The 17673-nt window shown below is 37.4% G+C and overlaps 1 protein-coding gene across 1 annotated transcript; it reads left to right on the forward strand.

Moving 5' to 3' along the window:
- The first annotated feature begins 3735 nt into the window (after positions 1-3735).
- On the forward strand, positions 3736-16302 carry tph2 (tryptophan hydroxylase 2 (tryptophan 5-monooxygenase)). The gene is made up of 11 exons (XM_044355912.1): positions 3736-3982; positions 7922-8056; positions 8155-8338; positions 9198-9298; positions 9870-9937; positions 10783-10979; positions 11439-11574; positions 11693-11819; positions 14271-14366; positions 14685-14818; positions 15835-16302. Exons 1-11 carry the CDS (start codon positions 3824-3826, stop codon positions 16007-16009), a joined length of 1512 nt encoding a protein of 503 aa, XP_044211847.1. The 5' UTR covers positions 3736-3823; the 3' UTR covers positions 16010-16302.
- The last annotated feature ends 1371 nt before the right edge of the window (positions 16303-17673 follow it).

Raw genomic sequence — 17673 nt, forward strand, 5'->3', positions numbered from 1 at the left:
TCTACTCCTCCTCTTCCTCCTCCTCATCTTCCTTTGATGGGGAGACATTTGGCGTTAAAGCCGGGAGGAGACGGAGGAAGGTATCACCTGCGATCTGCTCATAAAGCTTCATCTCAGTCAGAACAAAAGCAGCCGCGGCTTCTCCTGCGTCTCTCTCCTCTTTCATTTCCTGTGCGGCAGGAAATTGCCTCAGCAGACGGCTGATAGCACGATGCCGTTATCAGCTGGACATCTCTCCATCTCTCCGGGGTTGTTTTTATTGAAGTGAGGCTGCTTTGTGTGGACTGATGCCTGAGCCGTCATTCACTCAGCCAGCTCCACCTGCTCAGCGGACCGAGAGGTGGAACAACAGTGCAGACAAACAACAGAAACACACACTGTGATTTATTTAAACAAAATATAGAAACATTCAGAGAAAATGAGAAGAGAAGAAACACAAACCTGTTCATCAGGAACAAAATAAGACTTTAAAAAAGGTTAAGATGGAGCACAGGTTTGAATAATATTCAAATTCAACAAGGAAACACAAAAACAGAAAGATTTAAATGCACAAAAATGTTAAAACTTTCTTTAAATATTCTGGTTGAAGAGTTACTTATATTGTTTTTTAGTCCATATTTATGTTCCTTCTTCCTCTCTAGATGTTTATTTGCTGCATCACTGGACTGTAATGAGTGTTTATGTTTTCATCCACATCATGTTTATATGAGTCTACAGTTTTCTCTTCCAGAACATTGTGTGCTGTGAACATCATATATCTTCAGATCCAAGTCAGAGGTTTTGTTCTTGTGGTTGTTGGATCTGTTTGTGTTTGCATAAGAATAATAATGTTACACTGAAAACCAACATTACAAAGATGTTACCAGTGGTGGAAGAAGTATTCAGATCCTTTACTTAAGTAAAAGTACTAATACAGCAAAGTAAAAATACTCCATTACAAGTAAAAGTCCTGCATGAAAGATCCTACTACAGTGTAAATACATAAGTATTATGAGCTTGATGTAGTTAAAGTATTGCAGTAAAAGTACATAAGTATTATGAGCTTGATGTAGTTAAAGTATTGCAGTAAAAGTACATAAGTATTATGAGCTTGATGTAGTTAAAGTATTGCAGTAAAAGTAGTGGTTTGGTCCCTCTGACTGATATATTATTATATATGACATCATTAGATTATTAATAGTGAAGCATCAGTGTTAGAGCAGCATGTTACTGTTGTAGCTGCTGGAGGTGGAGCTAGTTTACACTACTTTATATACAGTTAGCTAGTTTAGTCCAGTGGTTCCCAACCTAGGGGTCGGGCCCCTCCAAAGGGTCAGCAGATAAATCTGAGGGGTGGTGAGATGATTAATGGGAGAGGAAAGAAGAAAAAACAAAGTTCTGATACACAAATCTGTTTTCAGTTTTTGGACTTTTTCTCTAATCTTTGGTGTTTGTAAGACGTCAAAAGCCAAAAAGGTTGGAAACCACTGGTTTCATCTTTAACAATGTGTTGTATTTTAAAAGCTTGTTATATTATCCATTGTGTCAAATCTTCATCTGAAAAGTAACTAAAGCTGTCAAATAAATGTAGTGGAGTAGGGGTGTGCCCGAATACAATTACATTATTCGGCAAAGCACAAATAGTGTTTTTTTTTTTTTTTTTTTTACGAATATTTGTTTCATACAAATATTTCAAAAATGATTTGTTTTCAGGAAGAAAAATAAAACATGTAAAATACCAGCGTGCAGGTCAGTTACATCACTACCTCAGTGTCTCTCCTCTGCTCCACTGTGACGTCTATCAGCAGGTCTGAGGGGAGTCACATCCACCTGCTACATGACGCATATTTCCTAAATTTGGACATCACTCCCGGAGTTGGGAGTGTTCCCCAGAGATAAAGCTGAGCTACTGACACACGCTTCATGAACACTTATTGTAAAAATAAAATTAAAATTGTAATAAAAACAAAAACAGGATTTTTAATCCTCTGTCCACTTTTATTTGAATACAAATAATTTTGCCGCCTCAACAAATACAGATGCAAATACAAATACTGGGCTCTCTGCACATCCCTATAGTGGAGCAGAAAGTACAATATTTCCCTCTGAAATGTAGTGGAGTGAAAGTATAAAGTAGCATCACATAGAAATACTCAAGTAAGTACAAGTACCTCAAAATTGTACTTAAGCACAGTACTTAGTTACTTTCCACCGCTGGACTTTACACAAAACAAACTATAAAATCAAAGATACAGGAATAAACATTTTAAGCCTTTCAAGGATCAAATTCAGCTCTTTTATCCAACATATTTATTCTATTTATTTATTTTGTATTATCTGGATTTTATGCTGCTGTTTGTGCAAATAAAAATAAACAAATGAGTGAATGAATGAAAAGAAAATGTCGTCAGACATTACTACGACAAACACACCGTCTGTTAGTTTTGTAACTGAGACGAGATCACATGATAAACTGACAACAGCTGATTGTGAAAGAAGTCAGCTGATTTATCTGAAGACGATAATCAAACAGAAACATGTTGAGGTTTCTAATTCAAGTTGGATTTACTTATTTGCATAACGGTCATGTGTATGTGTTTGTGTGTGTTTTTCAGTAAGAATCCTGGTAAACACACACACACACACACACACACACACAGGTAGATGTCATTCAGCCGTCTGTGTTTTTCCAGTTTCCATCAGAGGTTTAAACAGCCGTCAGCAGCTCTTTGAGTTTCCACTGGAGACAAATTTGTCAGGAAACTGGAAACGTTTCTGTCAGATGATGAAAGACGGCTGGGATGGAAAAACTCACTCATGTTTACATATAAACAGCATGTAGTGTATATATATATTTGTATATGTGCAGTATGTATATATGTTTATATGTACAATATGTATATATATATATATATATATATATATATATATATATATATATATATATATATATATATGTACAGTATGTATGTATGTGTATATGTTTATATGTACAGTATGTATATATGTGTATATGTTTATATGTACAGTATGTATATATGTGTATATGTACAGTATGTATATATGTGTATATGTTTATATGTACAGTATGTGTATATATATATATATATATATATATATATATATATATATATATATATATATATATGTGCAGTATGTATATATGTGTATATGTATATATGATGTCAGTCAGTCTGTGCATCATCAGCAAACAGCTTCAACTAGACTTGTGATTTTTATTTGAGTGTGTTGGTGCTCAGTTAAGGATCATTCATCTTTTTCAGGATGATGGAGAGCTGGAGCGTATCCCAGCATGCACTGGGTGAAACAACAACATCACCCCTGTACAGATCTCCTGTCTGTCGAACAGCAACACCAGAGTGTAGGTGAGGTTTATTTATTGGCAGTTAATTGGCAATTTAAGCAAACATTTAAGCAAAAATGGCAAAAATTCACTGTTTCCAGCTTCCCAAACATGAATATTTCCTTGTTTTCAGACTCTGTGATAATAAACTGAGGATCTTTGGGTTTTGGATTGTTGGTCGGACAGTCAGCAACCTTCTTCTCCAGTAAAACCTGCAGTGAAACAGCAGCAGAGGAGCAGAAGCATCAGAAGCTGCTCTCTCTCTCTCTCTCTCTCTCTATGCTTTGTACAAACGTCACCCCTTCCTCCCCCTCCTCCCCCTCCTCCCCCTCCTCCCCCCACCCTGTGTCAGTATTTAACCGGCGGCGGGGCCGGCGGCAGGCCATCACTCTCTGAGCGTTGATCTCCAGGCAGTGTGAGGTAGCGGCAGCAGAGCACAGCAGGCTGGAGCCCTGGTACTCCTACACCCACTGGTTCCCCATGGCCTCCTCCCATGTGATGAAGGACAACCCGGAGCCAGTGCCCAGGATGCAGCCCGCCATGATGATGTTCTCCAGCAAGTACTGGGCCAGGAGGGGGATGTCGCTGGACTCGGCCATGTTCGACCACCAGCAGCAACGCCACACTGGGGGCCAGATGGTGAGAGCCCCTCCTCTCTGAACGCAGTGGTTTTGGTTATTTGGAGGTTTTTTTCTTGAGGTGTTTTCAAGCTCATAACAGCATTGTTGTTGATTTGACTTTTGCTTAGAGCTGATTTTCATAGATAAATTCTTTCTGTCTTTGAGTGACGGTGGATTTCTGAGGTGTCAGCTGAAGGCTGTAAAGTTGTTTTCTTTTCTTTTAGGGAAAATTTGCATTTTTAAATCGTTTAAACTAAAAATACAGCTATGAAGTTGATGGAGGGATGTTTTGCAAACAGACTTTTTGATTCTAAAATTCAAACAGTCAAAAAACAACAATGAAGAATAAAATTTGAATCTTATTCAAGTGCAAAAAAAACCCCTTTAACACAAGGTATAAAAAATACATCAGATACATCACAATCTTTGAATTTAATGCCTCAAATATCCCTTAAAACTGTGTTAATGAACCTTAAATAAACTGATTAAGCTGTTTAAGTTTAATTTGGCTACTTATTGCATCTTCTGTACTTTTCATCTTATATTTGAAAATTAATTGTTAACGATCTTTAAAGGCTCTGAAAAGTTATTTTAACAGATATCTTATCTTACTGTGAGCGATGAGCTCCTACATCAACACAAAAATACAATATTATTGTACGTTTGATTAAAAAAATCAGTTCATGAGTGTATAGACGACACCCAGCATGGATAGAAACAGATTTCATGTTCATTCATTTTAAATTCTGAAATGTTAAATTTACAGTGTAGTTTGGTCACCTTTCAGTCTGCTGTCAGGGAATAAAAACCCTGATGCTTGGATGTTTGTGACAAAAATCTAAACTTGTAGATGGATGTTTGATTAAATAAATATTACTCTCAATTTAAAATAATACTGTACATTTCAAATGACGAGAATGACTGATTTAAATTCATGTTATTTGATTAAAACTCAGTGTTGTAAGAGTTTTATCTGCTGATTTGAAACTAAAGTAATTTCTTTCTTTCTTTTAAAACAAAGACAGAATCAGATGTTAAAGGTCCATAATTTCAGAATAATTTACTAATTATTTCCTGTAAAGAAGTATGTAAATTGTTATTATTAAAAGGGGGAAATAGAGTTGGAACACTTCTAATTAGAGCTGCAACTAACAATTACTTTCATTATTAATTAATCAGACAGTTTTTTTTTCTCAATTATCGATTAGTTGTTTGGTTTATAAAATGTCAGAAAATGGTTGAAAATGTCGATCACTTGTTCCCAAAGCTCGAGGTGACGTCCTCAAATGTCTTGTTTTGTCCCGACCAACAGTCCACAACCATGAGATGTTCAGTTTACTGTCACAGAAAAAATGTTGATACTTTATTCTTAAAAAATGTCTCACAACGGTTAATCAATTATCAAAATAGTTGGCGTTTAATTTAATAGTTGGCAACTAATTGATTAATCAACTTAATCATTGCAGCTTTACTTCTACTTCTAATTAATTCCAATTATTCACTAGTGTATCCAAGAGACACCGCAGTGCACAGCAGGTTAGTTTCCAATGAATAATGAATGAATATTTACTCGGGTTCTATTTTCCCTGTAATTAGAAACAAATTACATATTTCTTCCGGGGAGATTTAGGAGGATTATTTAGCAATTAAAGAAAAAAAAAGTGTTACTGAATCACTGGAGGAAAACATAGAAAGTTGATTGTTGTTTCAGCCTCAGCAGGACAATAAAAAAAAACACATTATACAGAATACAGAATATTACCATCTGCCGGCAGCATGTGTTGTTGTTGTTTTAGTCTGTAGCTCAGGGCGCAAAATGTTTTGGAGATGATCTTTTCTGTGGAGGTGAAAAGATCAACGAGTCTCCGTCAGCAACTTTACACAAACACATTTTTATTTCATGATGGCAACAGCTGCGACGGGTTCACAGAGAGAGAGAGAGAGAGAGAGAGAGAAAAAAGAGGAAGCTTGATAACGCTCTGTTTGATGTTGTGTTTGTTCAGCAGAAAAGAGGAAATTTAACGCTGTCAGTGTGAGATAACAGCAGCTCCAGCTGCTGAGGTTTGTCAATATATCAGGTTGATATTGACCTTTTATTAAGTTTTAGATATTTGACCGTCAGTGTCATCCACTTCTGATACAACAGAATGATGTGACTTTTTTATTTTTTCACAGTTTAAATTTTAATTTCACCGTTTATTATACTTATAAATTATTCATTTAAAGAAAAAATGTCAAAGATGTTCCGCCATGAACTGGTTATCAGTGGAAACATGAGCAAACTATAAGTCTATATGTTTCTTCATGTAAAACTACAGTTGACAGCTGTTTTTAGAAAATTACTGAACCTTTAAACATGAAACTATATACAGTATTTATGAGGTTTTTGCTTGCAGCCCGAGAGACACAGCCAGAGTAGAGAAGGAGGAAAGTGTTGAGAGCAGATTAACATATTGTTGGTTTGTTGACAATAAGAAAAATATAAAATAACTCCAAATTCTACACCAGTAGACATAAATATGTTTATTAGTGGTAATGTTAGCAGCCAGCCTGGTTTCACTGGAGAGTCTAAATTATAGTGGTTTCTGTTATTCAGAGGGAAATACTGATAAAAGGTTGTTTTTTTTTTTTGCTTCTGACATGAAAATTGCATCAGAATTAAATCAGCTCTGTCCATGTTTGTCAGGTTCTGTTTCCCAAATATTGGCAGCTCTCTAACCATCATCAGGGTGATGAAGACGAGATGAAACTGAAAACATTTGAGGGTGAAAGTATGATATATCATGGAAGAGTTGGTTGAAACGTTTCAGCAAAATTAACTTCCAAAATTAGAAAAAATAATTATTCATTCATGTTTGTATATCTTAAGGTGGTTTTCAAACCCCCAAACCGGGACCCTTAAGTGTACTGCACGTTCACACACACACACACACATGTATGCGCTTGTGCACATATCATAGGCGTTTTCATCAGGATGGGGGACAGTTATTTCAGCGCTTAGCACACCTTTTAACACGATAGACAGCACCTCAGCAGATGAAAAATTAAGTTTTGTCCCTCAAAATTCACCAAGGTATTTGTCAGTGTGCACAGGTGCAGACTGTGACACATTCTCTGCCAGGTTTTTTTTCAAACAAAACAAGATACAAATCTCTTTGTGGCCTATAAACAACTTTATAGGCAATAACATAAAAATAACTAACTTAAATCTTCACAACGCTATGCCACGAGCTGGTCGCGAGTTTACAAAGATTAAAACGTCAAAACATTAAATCACAACTGTACCTCCTTAATAACATAAACCAAGAAAGACCCTTTAAAGAAAGTTACCTTTAAGAAGATTGCTGGGTTTTTTACGCTTTGCAATCTTTCTTCTGAGAGTTTCTTTACTGGAGCTCTCAGGGAAACCACCACTTAAGTTTAGCTGTCGTAATATGATCTTTTATATCAGCGTTTCCACTGTGCACAACTAAAAACTAACTAACTAACTAACTAACTAACTTGCTAGCTAGATAGCTAACAAACTACCTAAAGCTAGCTAACCTAGCTAACTAACTCACTAGATAGCCACCTAGCCACTTAGCTAACGAACTGACTGATGAATGAACTACCTAACTTGCTAGATGCTAGATAGCAAACTAGCTAACTGACTAACTAGCTAACGAACTAACTAACAAACTAGTGTTAACTGACTAATTGAGGTATAAAAATATTACTTGGAATTATTTGTTCTTATCTTGATCTGAAGCCTTTTTACAGAAAATAGAGTAATAAAAGGAGTATTTTTATTAAGTTGGTTATTTAAGAAGAACGTTGTTTAAAACAAACATCTTGTGGTTAAGTCCAGGTCTTGGTCGGGACCTGGTCTTGGTGTTGTATCTGACCTGAACAGGATCTGTGTCAGTCTGCAGCTTTGTTTAAACTGTGTGTTTGTTTTTTTTTTGTTGTTGTTGTTTAGTCGCGGCGTCCATCCTTCTGTCCCATCAACGAGAAGCCAGACAAAGAGAGCGATGAGGAGTCGGGCAGGACTGCGGTGGTCTTTTCTCTGAAGAACGAGGTGGGCTGTCTGGTCAAAGCTCTCCGACTGTTCCAGGTGGGACTGACTTTCTATCTGACATCCAGATTCAGATTCTTCTTCAGATGATTATCTTCTTTTGACGTATTATCTCTTCTCCTCTCCTCCTCCTGCAGGAGAAACGAGTGAACTTGAACCACATCGAGTCTCGCATATCAAAGCGCGTCACTAACGAAGTGGAGATTTTTGCGGACTGCAGCTGCAGTAAGAAGGAGTTTAACGAGCTGCTGCAGCATCTCAAAGATCACGTCAACATCATTTCCTTCAACACGCCTGCAAACGTGTGGTCTGCAGAAGCAGGTGAGATCCCCTGCATCACAGATCTCCCAGCAGCCACCTTCTTCCCCTGACATGAAGCTCCACTTGAGACCATCAAGCCTTGTTTATACTCACGCGAGACGCTGTGGCGCCTGAGCTACAAGCATACACAGACGCATTTATGCTCAATGAGTTGTTTGTTGCAGTATTCTCCAAAACACCAGGGGGTATACAAACAAAATATTCTGTGAAGCGTCGTCTTTGTTACCATTTCCGGTTTACTTGTTCTGCATGTCACGGTGGGCAACTGCCCCTCCAGTGCCCCCGAGAACGAAAAAAAGTACCGCAAAAGTGCCCTTTAAGGTGCCCCCACAGTATGATAAAGTTTCTCTCACAAAGGAGAAAACATACCAGAGTTCTGTAATGACTGTCTAGTTATGGGTGCCCAAGAGAGGGCCTCTATATGCAACAATCTGGAATGAAGTGCCCTCATAGTTGCCCTTTTAATGGAAAAATAAAATGTCATAATGCCCTTTAAAAAAAAAAACAAAAATGGGAAAATATGATGTGCCCTTTAAATGAAGAGGATGGTGTTTCTCCTGCTGAGTCATACCAGGTTTACTTACATACAGGAAAAAAGGACAACCTGTGTTTATGCTTCCTCTCAAAACTAGTCACAGAATTTCCAAATCACTGTCAAACATACTGAAAAGCTGTGTAGCATAAAACATCCTCTGTATGTTGGAGGAGGTGGAATAATTTCCATATCATTATTTAATGTGTTTAAACATCTTATCATTTTGGAATAAACTAAAATGAATATGAGAAAATGTATTTATCAGGTTATTGTGTTGTTGTTTTTACACCAACAGTTTTATTTCTCATCTTGTGTTACCTTCAGATGGAGACGATGTGCCGTGGTTCCCGATGAAAATCTCAGAGTTAGATCAGTGTTCTCACAGAGTGTTGATGTACGGATCAGAGCTGGACGCTGACCATCCGGTACGTTTCATTTATGTTTTATATTTTACTCCTTAAAGTTGATTTAAATGACTTTTTGGCCACTATGGGGGCAGAAAACCTCCACAGACACTCAGCCCAGACACATTATGATCTTATTAAGTTGTAATGGCAAAAATGTTAGCAAATAGTAGCTTTTTTTACACAATATTAGCATCCATTTTGTTCTTATTTCGCCTGATGAAGAGCACTGAGACTGAACCAAACAGTAAATGTGCTGTAAAACTGTAACAAAAAGCGAAAGGAGGCCAAAAGGCCCCGTAGAGCTGCAGAAATGTTGAAATAAATCATAAAAATGATCATATATGGTAGTGAAATAGAGAATAAGAAGAGGACACATTCAATGCAATCATGAAAAGAAGAGGGAGATATGAGAGAGGGAAAATATAAAATGTTTTCAGGTAATCAGATGCTGTTCTTCTTTTAATTATTCAGAAAAAACAAAGAAGTGACCTGCATCACTACAGTAATATGTAAATGTATTTTAATGAGATGAAAATATGATGAATCACTGTTTCTCCAACTGATCTCTTGACTTCTTTTTTCTCGCCAGGGCTTTAAGGATAATGTTTACCGCCAACGGAGGAAATACTTTGTGGAGGTGGCTATGAATTATAAATTGTAAGCATCATTATCTCATTTATCTGATGTTCATCTCCTCTGGATGTGGTATCTATAAAAAGTTTCTTTTTAGAAAGAAAATAACAAGTTTAAACATATTTAAATTATGTAGTGTGATGAAGTACAAATGAGTTTTCACAACTAGCAAGTAGTTGCTTTGTTTTGTGTGAAAACATTGTAACTTTAAATTATTAAATGTATTATTCTTTAATGATGAACATGTGAAATGCAGCTTTTAGGGTTTTTCACATCAAGATCTATAATGAACTTATTTTGTTAGCGGGAGATAAACATAAGCAGCCTTTCAAAATCTCACGGGAGCTGCAGTTGTTGAGTACTTACAGTTCAGTTTATCTTAAAATATTGATTTTCTTGTTGTTTTTAAGCAAATAAATGCGTCTAAATGTGTTTTAAGACATAAAAATGCTCCTTCCTAAAATGACATCTATTCTTTCTCCCTCATTAAAAATTCCAGACACTATTAATTTACAAATATTGTTAATTTCTAAGTATTCCTGCTGGATGTAAGATGTCTCCTACTTCACTGTTAAGTCCATTCTCAGTGTTTGTGCAGTCGAGGCTTCAGGTATCCACATCACCCTTGTGTACGTTACATACTGGACCATGATTGGCTCCAAACTAGTTGTGATGTCATAAATCCTGCAGGTACGTCCAGGTGTTAAACTGAGATTTAAGCTGAGCACATAGAGAAACTGCACATGTATGATTCTGCACAGAGAAGAGAACAACATCACAGTCAAGAACAACAACGCTGGTTTTTATTCTTAACACTGAGGTTCAGTAAATCATGTGATATGATCCTGTCTGTCTGCTCCGCCCCCCAGCGGGCAGCCCATCCCTCGTATCGAGTACACCCAGGAGGAGATCAGCACATGGGGGGTGGTCTTCAGAGAGCTGACCAAGCTGTACCCGACGCACGCCTGCCGAGAATACCTGAAAAACCTGCCGCTGCTCAGCAAACACTGCGGCTACCGAGAGGACAACATCCCCCAGCTGGAGGACGTCTCCCTGTTCCTCAGAGGTTTCTACCACACTGAAGTCATGTGACCTCAGCTGAGAGTCAGTGAGGTCACATGGTGCAACTAACCATTATTTTCATTGTTTTCTTGCTTAATAGATCAGTCATTTGGTCTTTAAAATGTCTAAAAATGGTGAAAAATATCGATCAATGTTTCCCAAAACCCAAAGTGACGTCCTCAAATGTCTTGTTTTGTCACAACCAACAGTTGATTGATTGATTATCAAGGTTGTGATTCATCTTCTGTCAACTGATTAATCAACTAATGGTTGTGGCTCTATACTGCACACCAGTTCAGGTGTTTCCAGTTAATAATTTAAGTATGTTTTGATGTTAATACTTAAGTCCTTTTACTTTAATTAAAAGGACTTTTACCTGTAATGTAGTATTTTACATTGCTGTATTAGTACTTGAATAAAGGATCTGGATACTTCTTCCATCACTGGTTCCTGTGTCTTTCAGAACGGTCTGGTTTCACAGTTCGACCCGTCGCAGGTTACCTGTCTCCCAGAGATTTCCTGGCAGGTTTGGCCTACAGAGTGTTTAACTGCACTCAGTATGTTCGTCACAGCACCGACCCGCTCTACACACCTGAACCGTGAGTACAGTCACACACATGAATCTTTATTTATCAAACGCTCTGTAAAGAACCAATTGAAGAGCTACAAACAAATAAACTTGCCGTGTTTTTCTTCCTGATGATGTTTATATTCCAGCGATACGTGTCATGAACTGCTGGGTCACGTTCCTCTGCTCGCTGATCCAAAGTTTGCTCAGTTCTCTCAGGAGATCGGACTGGCGTCTCTGGGAGCTTCTGATGAGGACGTTCAGAAACTGGCCACCGTGAGTTTAACATCTGCCCCATTTTACACAAAACATATTAAACATCTTCCTCTCTCTGATATCTGATATTTTATGGAGAAAAACATGTGATTTGGTTCCACGACTTTCCTGTCTGACGTCTAAAGTCAACCCCAGATGCACCAAACATTCTTCATCATCCAAATCTGCTCTTATCCAGGTGTGCTGAATGATGAATCTCACAGACGCACGGTCGATTGTTTGTTAGTTAACGTCCCCTAAATACTATATAACAGCAGGTGTTGTGCCGTGTGCAAATACTCTGGCACATGCCCAAGAAGTGGAGAGATGCCACCAAAAAAACACTGTAAGAAGAAGAAGAACTTAAGCAGTAGTGAAGAAAGGTTAAATAAATGTGATTTTGCAGAGCGTCAGTACTGGTATTACAGGTAAATAAAAAACCTGGAAATGGTAAAACATATGTGATGCTGTAAATGCAGCAGAGGGACAGTAACTAGAATTAAAACAAAATAGTTTGACATGAAAAAGGAAGCAAAAAAAAAAAAACACATTTCCCCAAGCCGAGCGCTGCATGATGACATCTGGAGGAGGAGGCGGTTTCTCATGTAGACCTCAGAGTTCAAGAAATAATGGGGGAGGTGGTGCTGACAGGTGTGCAGTCAGACGCTCCACTTGACAGCGATGCTGCTCCAGATGCATCACAGACGGTGATCTACTGCCAGACACATCAAGGACTCAAGACTCCACCAGCATGTTGGAGATCTACTGTATAAACGCCTTTAGATTCATTTCTACATATACTGTTTTTCCTATCTGTGGTAGTCTGTCGGCTTTTCTGCTGTTATTTCAATGAACACTCAAACGTCTGCCCTCAAACTTAATAATCCAATCATTATAATTACTCTAAAACATATAATAATCTAAATTTAATTACATAATATTCAATAAATGTGTTTTTTTGTGTTTCTCAAATTTAAAACTTATGTTTCCTTGCGTTGGACAAACAATGAACAATGACAGTGAAAACATGGTTTTTTCGACCATGTGTAAAATGTTCTCTTACCTGAGAGAAGAGCAAAAATAAGGAAACACTGGTGAATCCCATGAATAGGAACAAATCGTGGATATGAACAACAATAAGATGATATTTGTTTGTATATTGCTTCCTGCATGAGGCCCGATGTCCAGAATTAGAAACTGTTCTGGGTTTTTGGGGGAGTTTGATGCCTTTGACAGTCACTGGTCCGACTCAAACCAGAGACGTCACAGTTGAACCAAAACGCCTCCGTAACGTCTATTTTACAATTTGTATCACCTGTTAAGTCAAACTGTTGTATGTATGTAGTTTCTTTTGTGTTAGAGGAAAGACCACGATGTCACTAAAATCAAGTGACTTCAAGTTTACCAAGAATTAAAATCAAAAGAGAAAATGTCAAATAAACTATTATTATTTTAGTATTTTAGAACATGATTAAATGTTAGAAAGTTAAAGGAAACGCATGTTGTAATGTAAGAATCAAAGTGTCAGTAACAACAGAGCTGTAATCAACACAAACATTAAGAGAAATATTTAGTATTTAACTCCATCCCTCCCGTTTTCCATAAGTGGATCAGTAGCAGAGTTATTATTGCATATGTGTCACAAGACAGTAACTTTATTTATAAAGTAAATTAGCTGCAGCTTGTCCAACTGATGTGTTTGTGAACGCGAGGCATCATTTCATTATCAGAGACGCACAGACAGGTGAGCTGCAGCCTCTCGGGTGAGTTGTGATTTCAGAGTGAAAGATGATGCCATAAGTTCAAGAATGAAAAATAAAACAAATAGAAGTTTTTGAGATGAGAGACAGGTCTGAGCGTTGCTGCGGCTCTGTCATTAAACTAATCTGTGTCGTCCAAATCAACAAACACACACAGCTGTAGAGTCTCAGGTGAGATCTGAAAACCAGAACATCATACCTGCAGGTTATCACACATTTATTTTCCTGTAACAGTTATTGTGACAACCAGTTATTGTGCGAATTGTGATATGTAGATTTTAAATATCAACTTTAGTCTCAGATTTATATCAATGAAGTAAAATGTAAGGCAGGCAATCAGTAAATACATATTCAATAAAGTAAACGTTTTGCAGAGTCGGGCTGTTTATGTGCTCGTGTACGTATGAAAGAGGAAAGTGAGACAGAGAGAAAGTGAACATACACAACTAGTTTGGCCATCTGACACAAAATGTACCAAACCTTCGTCCTCACTGTACTGTACTCTACTATATTCTACTATATTCTACTGTAATATACTCTACTGTATACTCTATTATACCTACCTGTTCTGTACTGCACTCTACTGTAATGTACTGTACTCCACTTCTTTTCTTCTATACTATACTGTTGCTGTCTGCTCTGTGCTACTGTTGCTGTACTGTAGTATCCTGTAGTATATCTCAGTAGTAACTGCTCTGTGTGTTCTGAACAGTGTTACTTCTTCACTATTGAGTTCGGACTCTGCAAACAGGACGGTCAGCTCAGAGCTTACGGAGCCGGTTTACTGTCCTCTATCGGAGAACTGAAGGTAACACACACACACACACACACACACACACACACACACACACACACAAACGCACACTCTGTTATTTTCTAGATTAATTATTTATTGTTTTGTCCATAAAATGTAAAAACATATTTTAAAAAGTCATTGTAATTTCCCAGAATCCAATGCGACGTCTTCAAATGTCCAAAACTCAAATATATTCATTTTACTGTCATATATGATGAAGAAAATCCTCACAATCCTCACATGAGAGGCTGCAACCAGTAAAAATTTGGCTTTTTTGAGTGACTGAAAAGATGAATCATTTATACTAATCGTTGCGGTCTGTTTTCCCAGCATGCCCTGTCCGATAAGGCCTGTGTGAAGATGTTTGACCCGAGGACGACCTGCAACCAGGAGTGTCTCATCACCACCTTCCAGGAGGTTTACTTCGTCTCGGAGAGCTTCGAGGAGGCCAAGGAGAAGATGAGGTAAACAAAAACACAAACGAGTTATACTTAGTTTACACAAATTATAATAATTAATATCATGATTTCCAGGTTACGTATAGCTGTAGGAAATGCTCTCAGCTCAGACAAACTGAAACATAAAGGCTGAGAACCAGAACTGATGATGTCAGCAGATCATCTTACATAACTTCTGGGGAAGAATTCAAATATTAACTGTTTGATATCAGTCAGTGCTGTAAATGTATGAAGTTCACTGATCTGTTGTTGAGCTTTAAGACAGAAAGGCAACGTCAAGTGATCGGGCTCCTTATTTTAAGATGTGAATCTTAAATGGCTGCCGTACAGAACCAGATGTGACATTTTGGAACGATTTTATAATAAAGAAATGATCGTTATGAATAAAATATTATCTGAGGCAACATGAACAATTCAGAGCAGCTGTTTTACTCCTCAAACGGCTCTTTACAGCGTTCTGAAGTGTAATTTTCAGAGGTTTGATGAAAAAATTATAAAAACACCACATTAGAATTAAATTCCTTCTTATATTTACTATTGTGAAATATTTTTTCTCTCAATGTTTTCATGCAGATAGTTATTAAACCCTGTTTCACATCCACAAATACTCAAACAGCACAATTTCCCATAGGTGAAGCACATTATTGTTGGCAATAATACCACACACACTTACAGTCTATGTATATTGTTTGTCTTTTTATATCATCTGTATACTGCTTGTATATTGTGTATTGTCTTTAAATAATATTATAATATTAATTAATACATTGTCTTTATATTATACAGACAATGTACTATATCATACTGTACATATGAACGATGATCATGATTTCAACTCATTTTGCTTTGGTTATTCAAGATAACTTTACTCAGGATTAACAAATCAATCCTCAAACTGCCTGCAAAGAACCAAATAACCTGGATGAGAATTAACAGGATTATTTTAGCCTGATAGCAGCATGTTAGCGTCCAGTTGAGGCTGTGTCTCTGTTGTGTTGATGATGTTCCTCTCGCTCTAACAGGGAGTTTGCTAAGACGATAAAGAGGCCGTTCTCGGTGTATTATAACCCGTACACTCAGAGCATCGACCTGCTCAAAGACACCAGGGGCATCGAGAACGTGGTTCAGGACCTGCGTAGCGACCTCACCACCGTGTGCGACGCTCTGGGGAAGATGAACACCTACATGGGCATATAAAACTGTTCACTAATGTTTTCTGCAGGGTTTGTTTTTTTATTTTTTTTAATTTCTTTGACTCATTTTGCTCATTTTAAGATAAAAGCCATTAAAGCTCACCTGATGATCTTTCTTTAACGCAAAGTGGACGAATCAAACTAACAATCAACAACAGAGAAACATCCTGTAACGTCTGTGTGTTTGGAAGATTGTCAAAACTCGTGACTTTGGTTCTGTACAGTGAAGATATAATAGAGTAAAATATACAAGTGTAAATTATGATGCATTAAAAACTATTTATGTTTGTTGTGAAGCATATTCCTCTGTTTTCTTTCTTCTATCACATCACTTTCACCAGAAGCTCCTTTTAAAGCTGGTGTGTCTGTGTATGAGTGTGTATGAGTGTGTATGAGTGTGTATGAGTGTGTATGAGTGTGTGTATGAGTGTGTATGAGTGTGTATGAGTGTGTATGAGTGTGTATGAGTGTGTGTATGAGTGTGTATGAGTGTGTATGAGTGTGTATGAGTGTGTGTATGAGTGTGTATGAGTGTGTATGAGTGTGTATGAGTGTGTGTATGAGTGTGTATGAGTGTGTCTAGTAAGTAAATAAGTAAACTTTATTTATAAAGCGCCTTTCAAAACCAGAGTTACGAGGTGTTTTACAAGGCAAACAATTGAGAGAAAAATAAAAAAAACACATAATATCAATATAAAAACAATAAAACCATAAAAATACACAGAAGTCAGATACAACAATAAAAACAGTGAAAGCAACACATTATGATATAAGTGCTTACAAACAGGTGAGTTTTTAAGAGCTTCTTAAAATTATGGACAGACTCGGCGTTTTTTATTACTAGAGGAGGACGGTTCCGGGGGGGGGGGGGGGGGGGGGTCACCCTTGATTTTACCCCTGGATTTCAGGACAGCCAGAAGGTGTTGGTCAGTAGACCGCAGTGATCTCACCGTGGTCAGACGGACACAATAACTCACAGATATAGGTAGGGCCCAGCCTGTGTAGTGCTTCTGTATTCTACTGGTAACCAGTGTAGGTTGGCCAACACTGCTGTGATGTGTCTACATGTCTTTCTATGTTTCCGTGGTCAAAGTTTCATCCAAAACCATCGTAGTGAAGATATTTCTGCATTGTGAGGACATTTTGAGGGTTTCAGGTTAATGTTTGTGGTGGAAATGTTTGCATGGCTCATTCAAGAACACGATTTTTCAATTTCAGTTCAATTTATTTATCTATCCAGAATCATAACAAAAGTTATCTCACAAAGACACAAGAGAGATTATTAACTGTTGTTAGTTGTTGAAGCAGTTGTAGACACGATACAATCCATCACACAATCAGTAACAATCATACAAATGTCTGAATACAAAAATACAAAACAAAAATACATTTATCTTTTGTTTTTGGAGAGAAAGCATGTTGTTCAGCCGGCCTTTTCTTTAAAGATTGTGAACCCAGACAGCTTTATACTTCTTCTTTAAAAAGTCAGTTCCCTAAATGGTGATAGATGATCCCACAGAGACTTAATGGTCAATGACTTCAAATAAGAACATCCTTCAAATTTAGCTCATCTACGTATCTCATGATGCACACAGTTTCTAAGGAAGTAGACAAATATGTCTCTATTATAACCCCAGAGGTCAGTAAACAACTCTCAGATAGAAACAA

This window comes from Thunnus albacares, chromosome 7 (genome assembly GCF_914725855.1).
Source record: "Thunnus albacares chromosome 7, fThuAlb1.1, whole genome shotgun sequence".
Taxonomy (NCBI): domain Eukaryota; kingdom Metazoa; phylum Chordata; class Actinopteri; order Scombriformes; family Scombridae; genus Thunnus; species Thunnus albacares.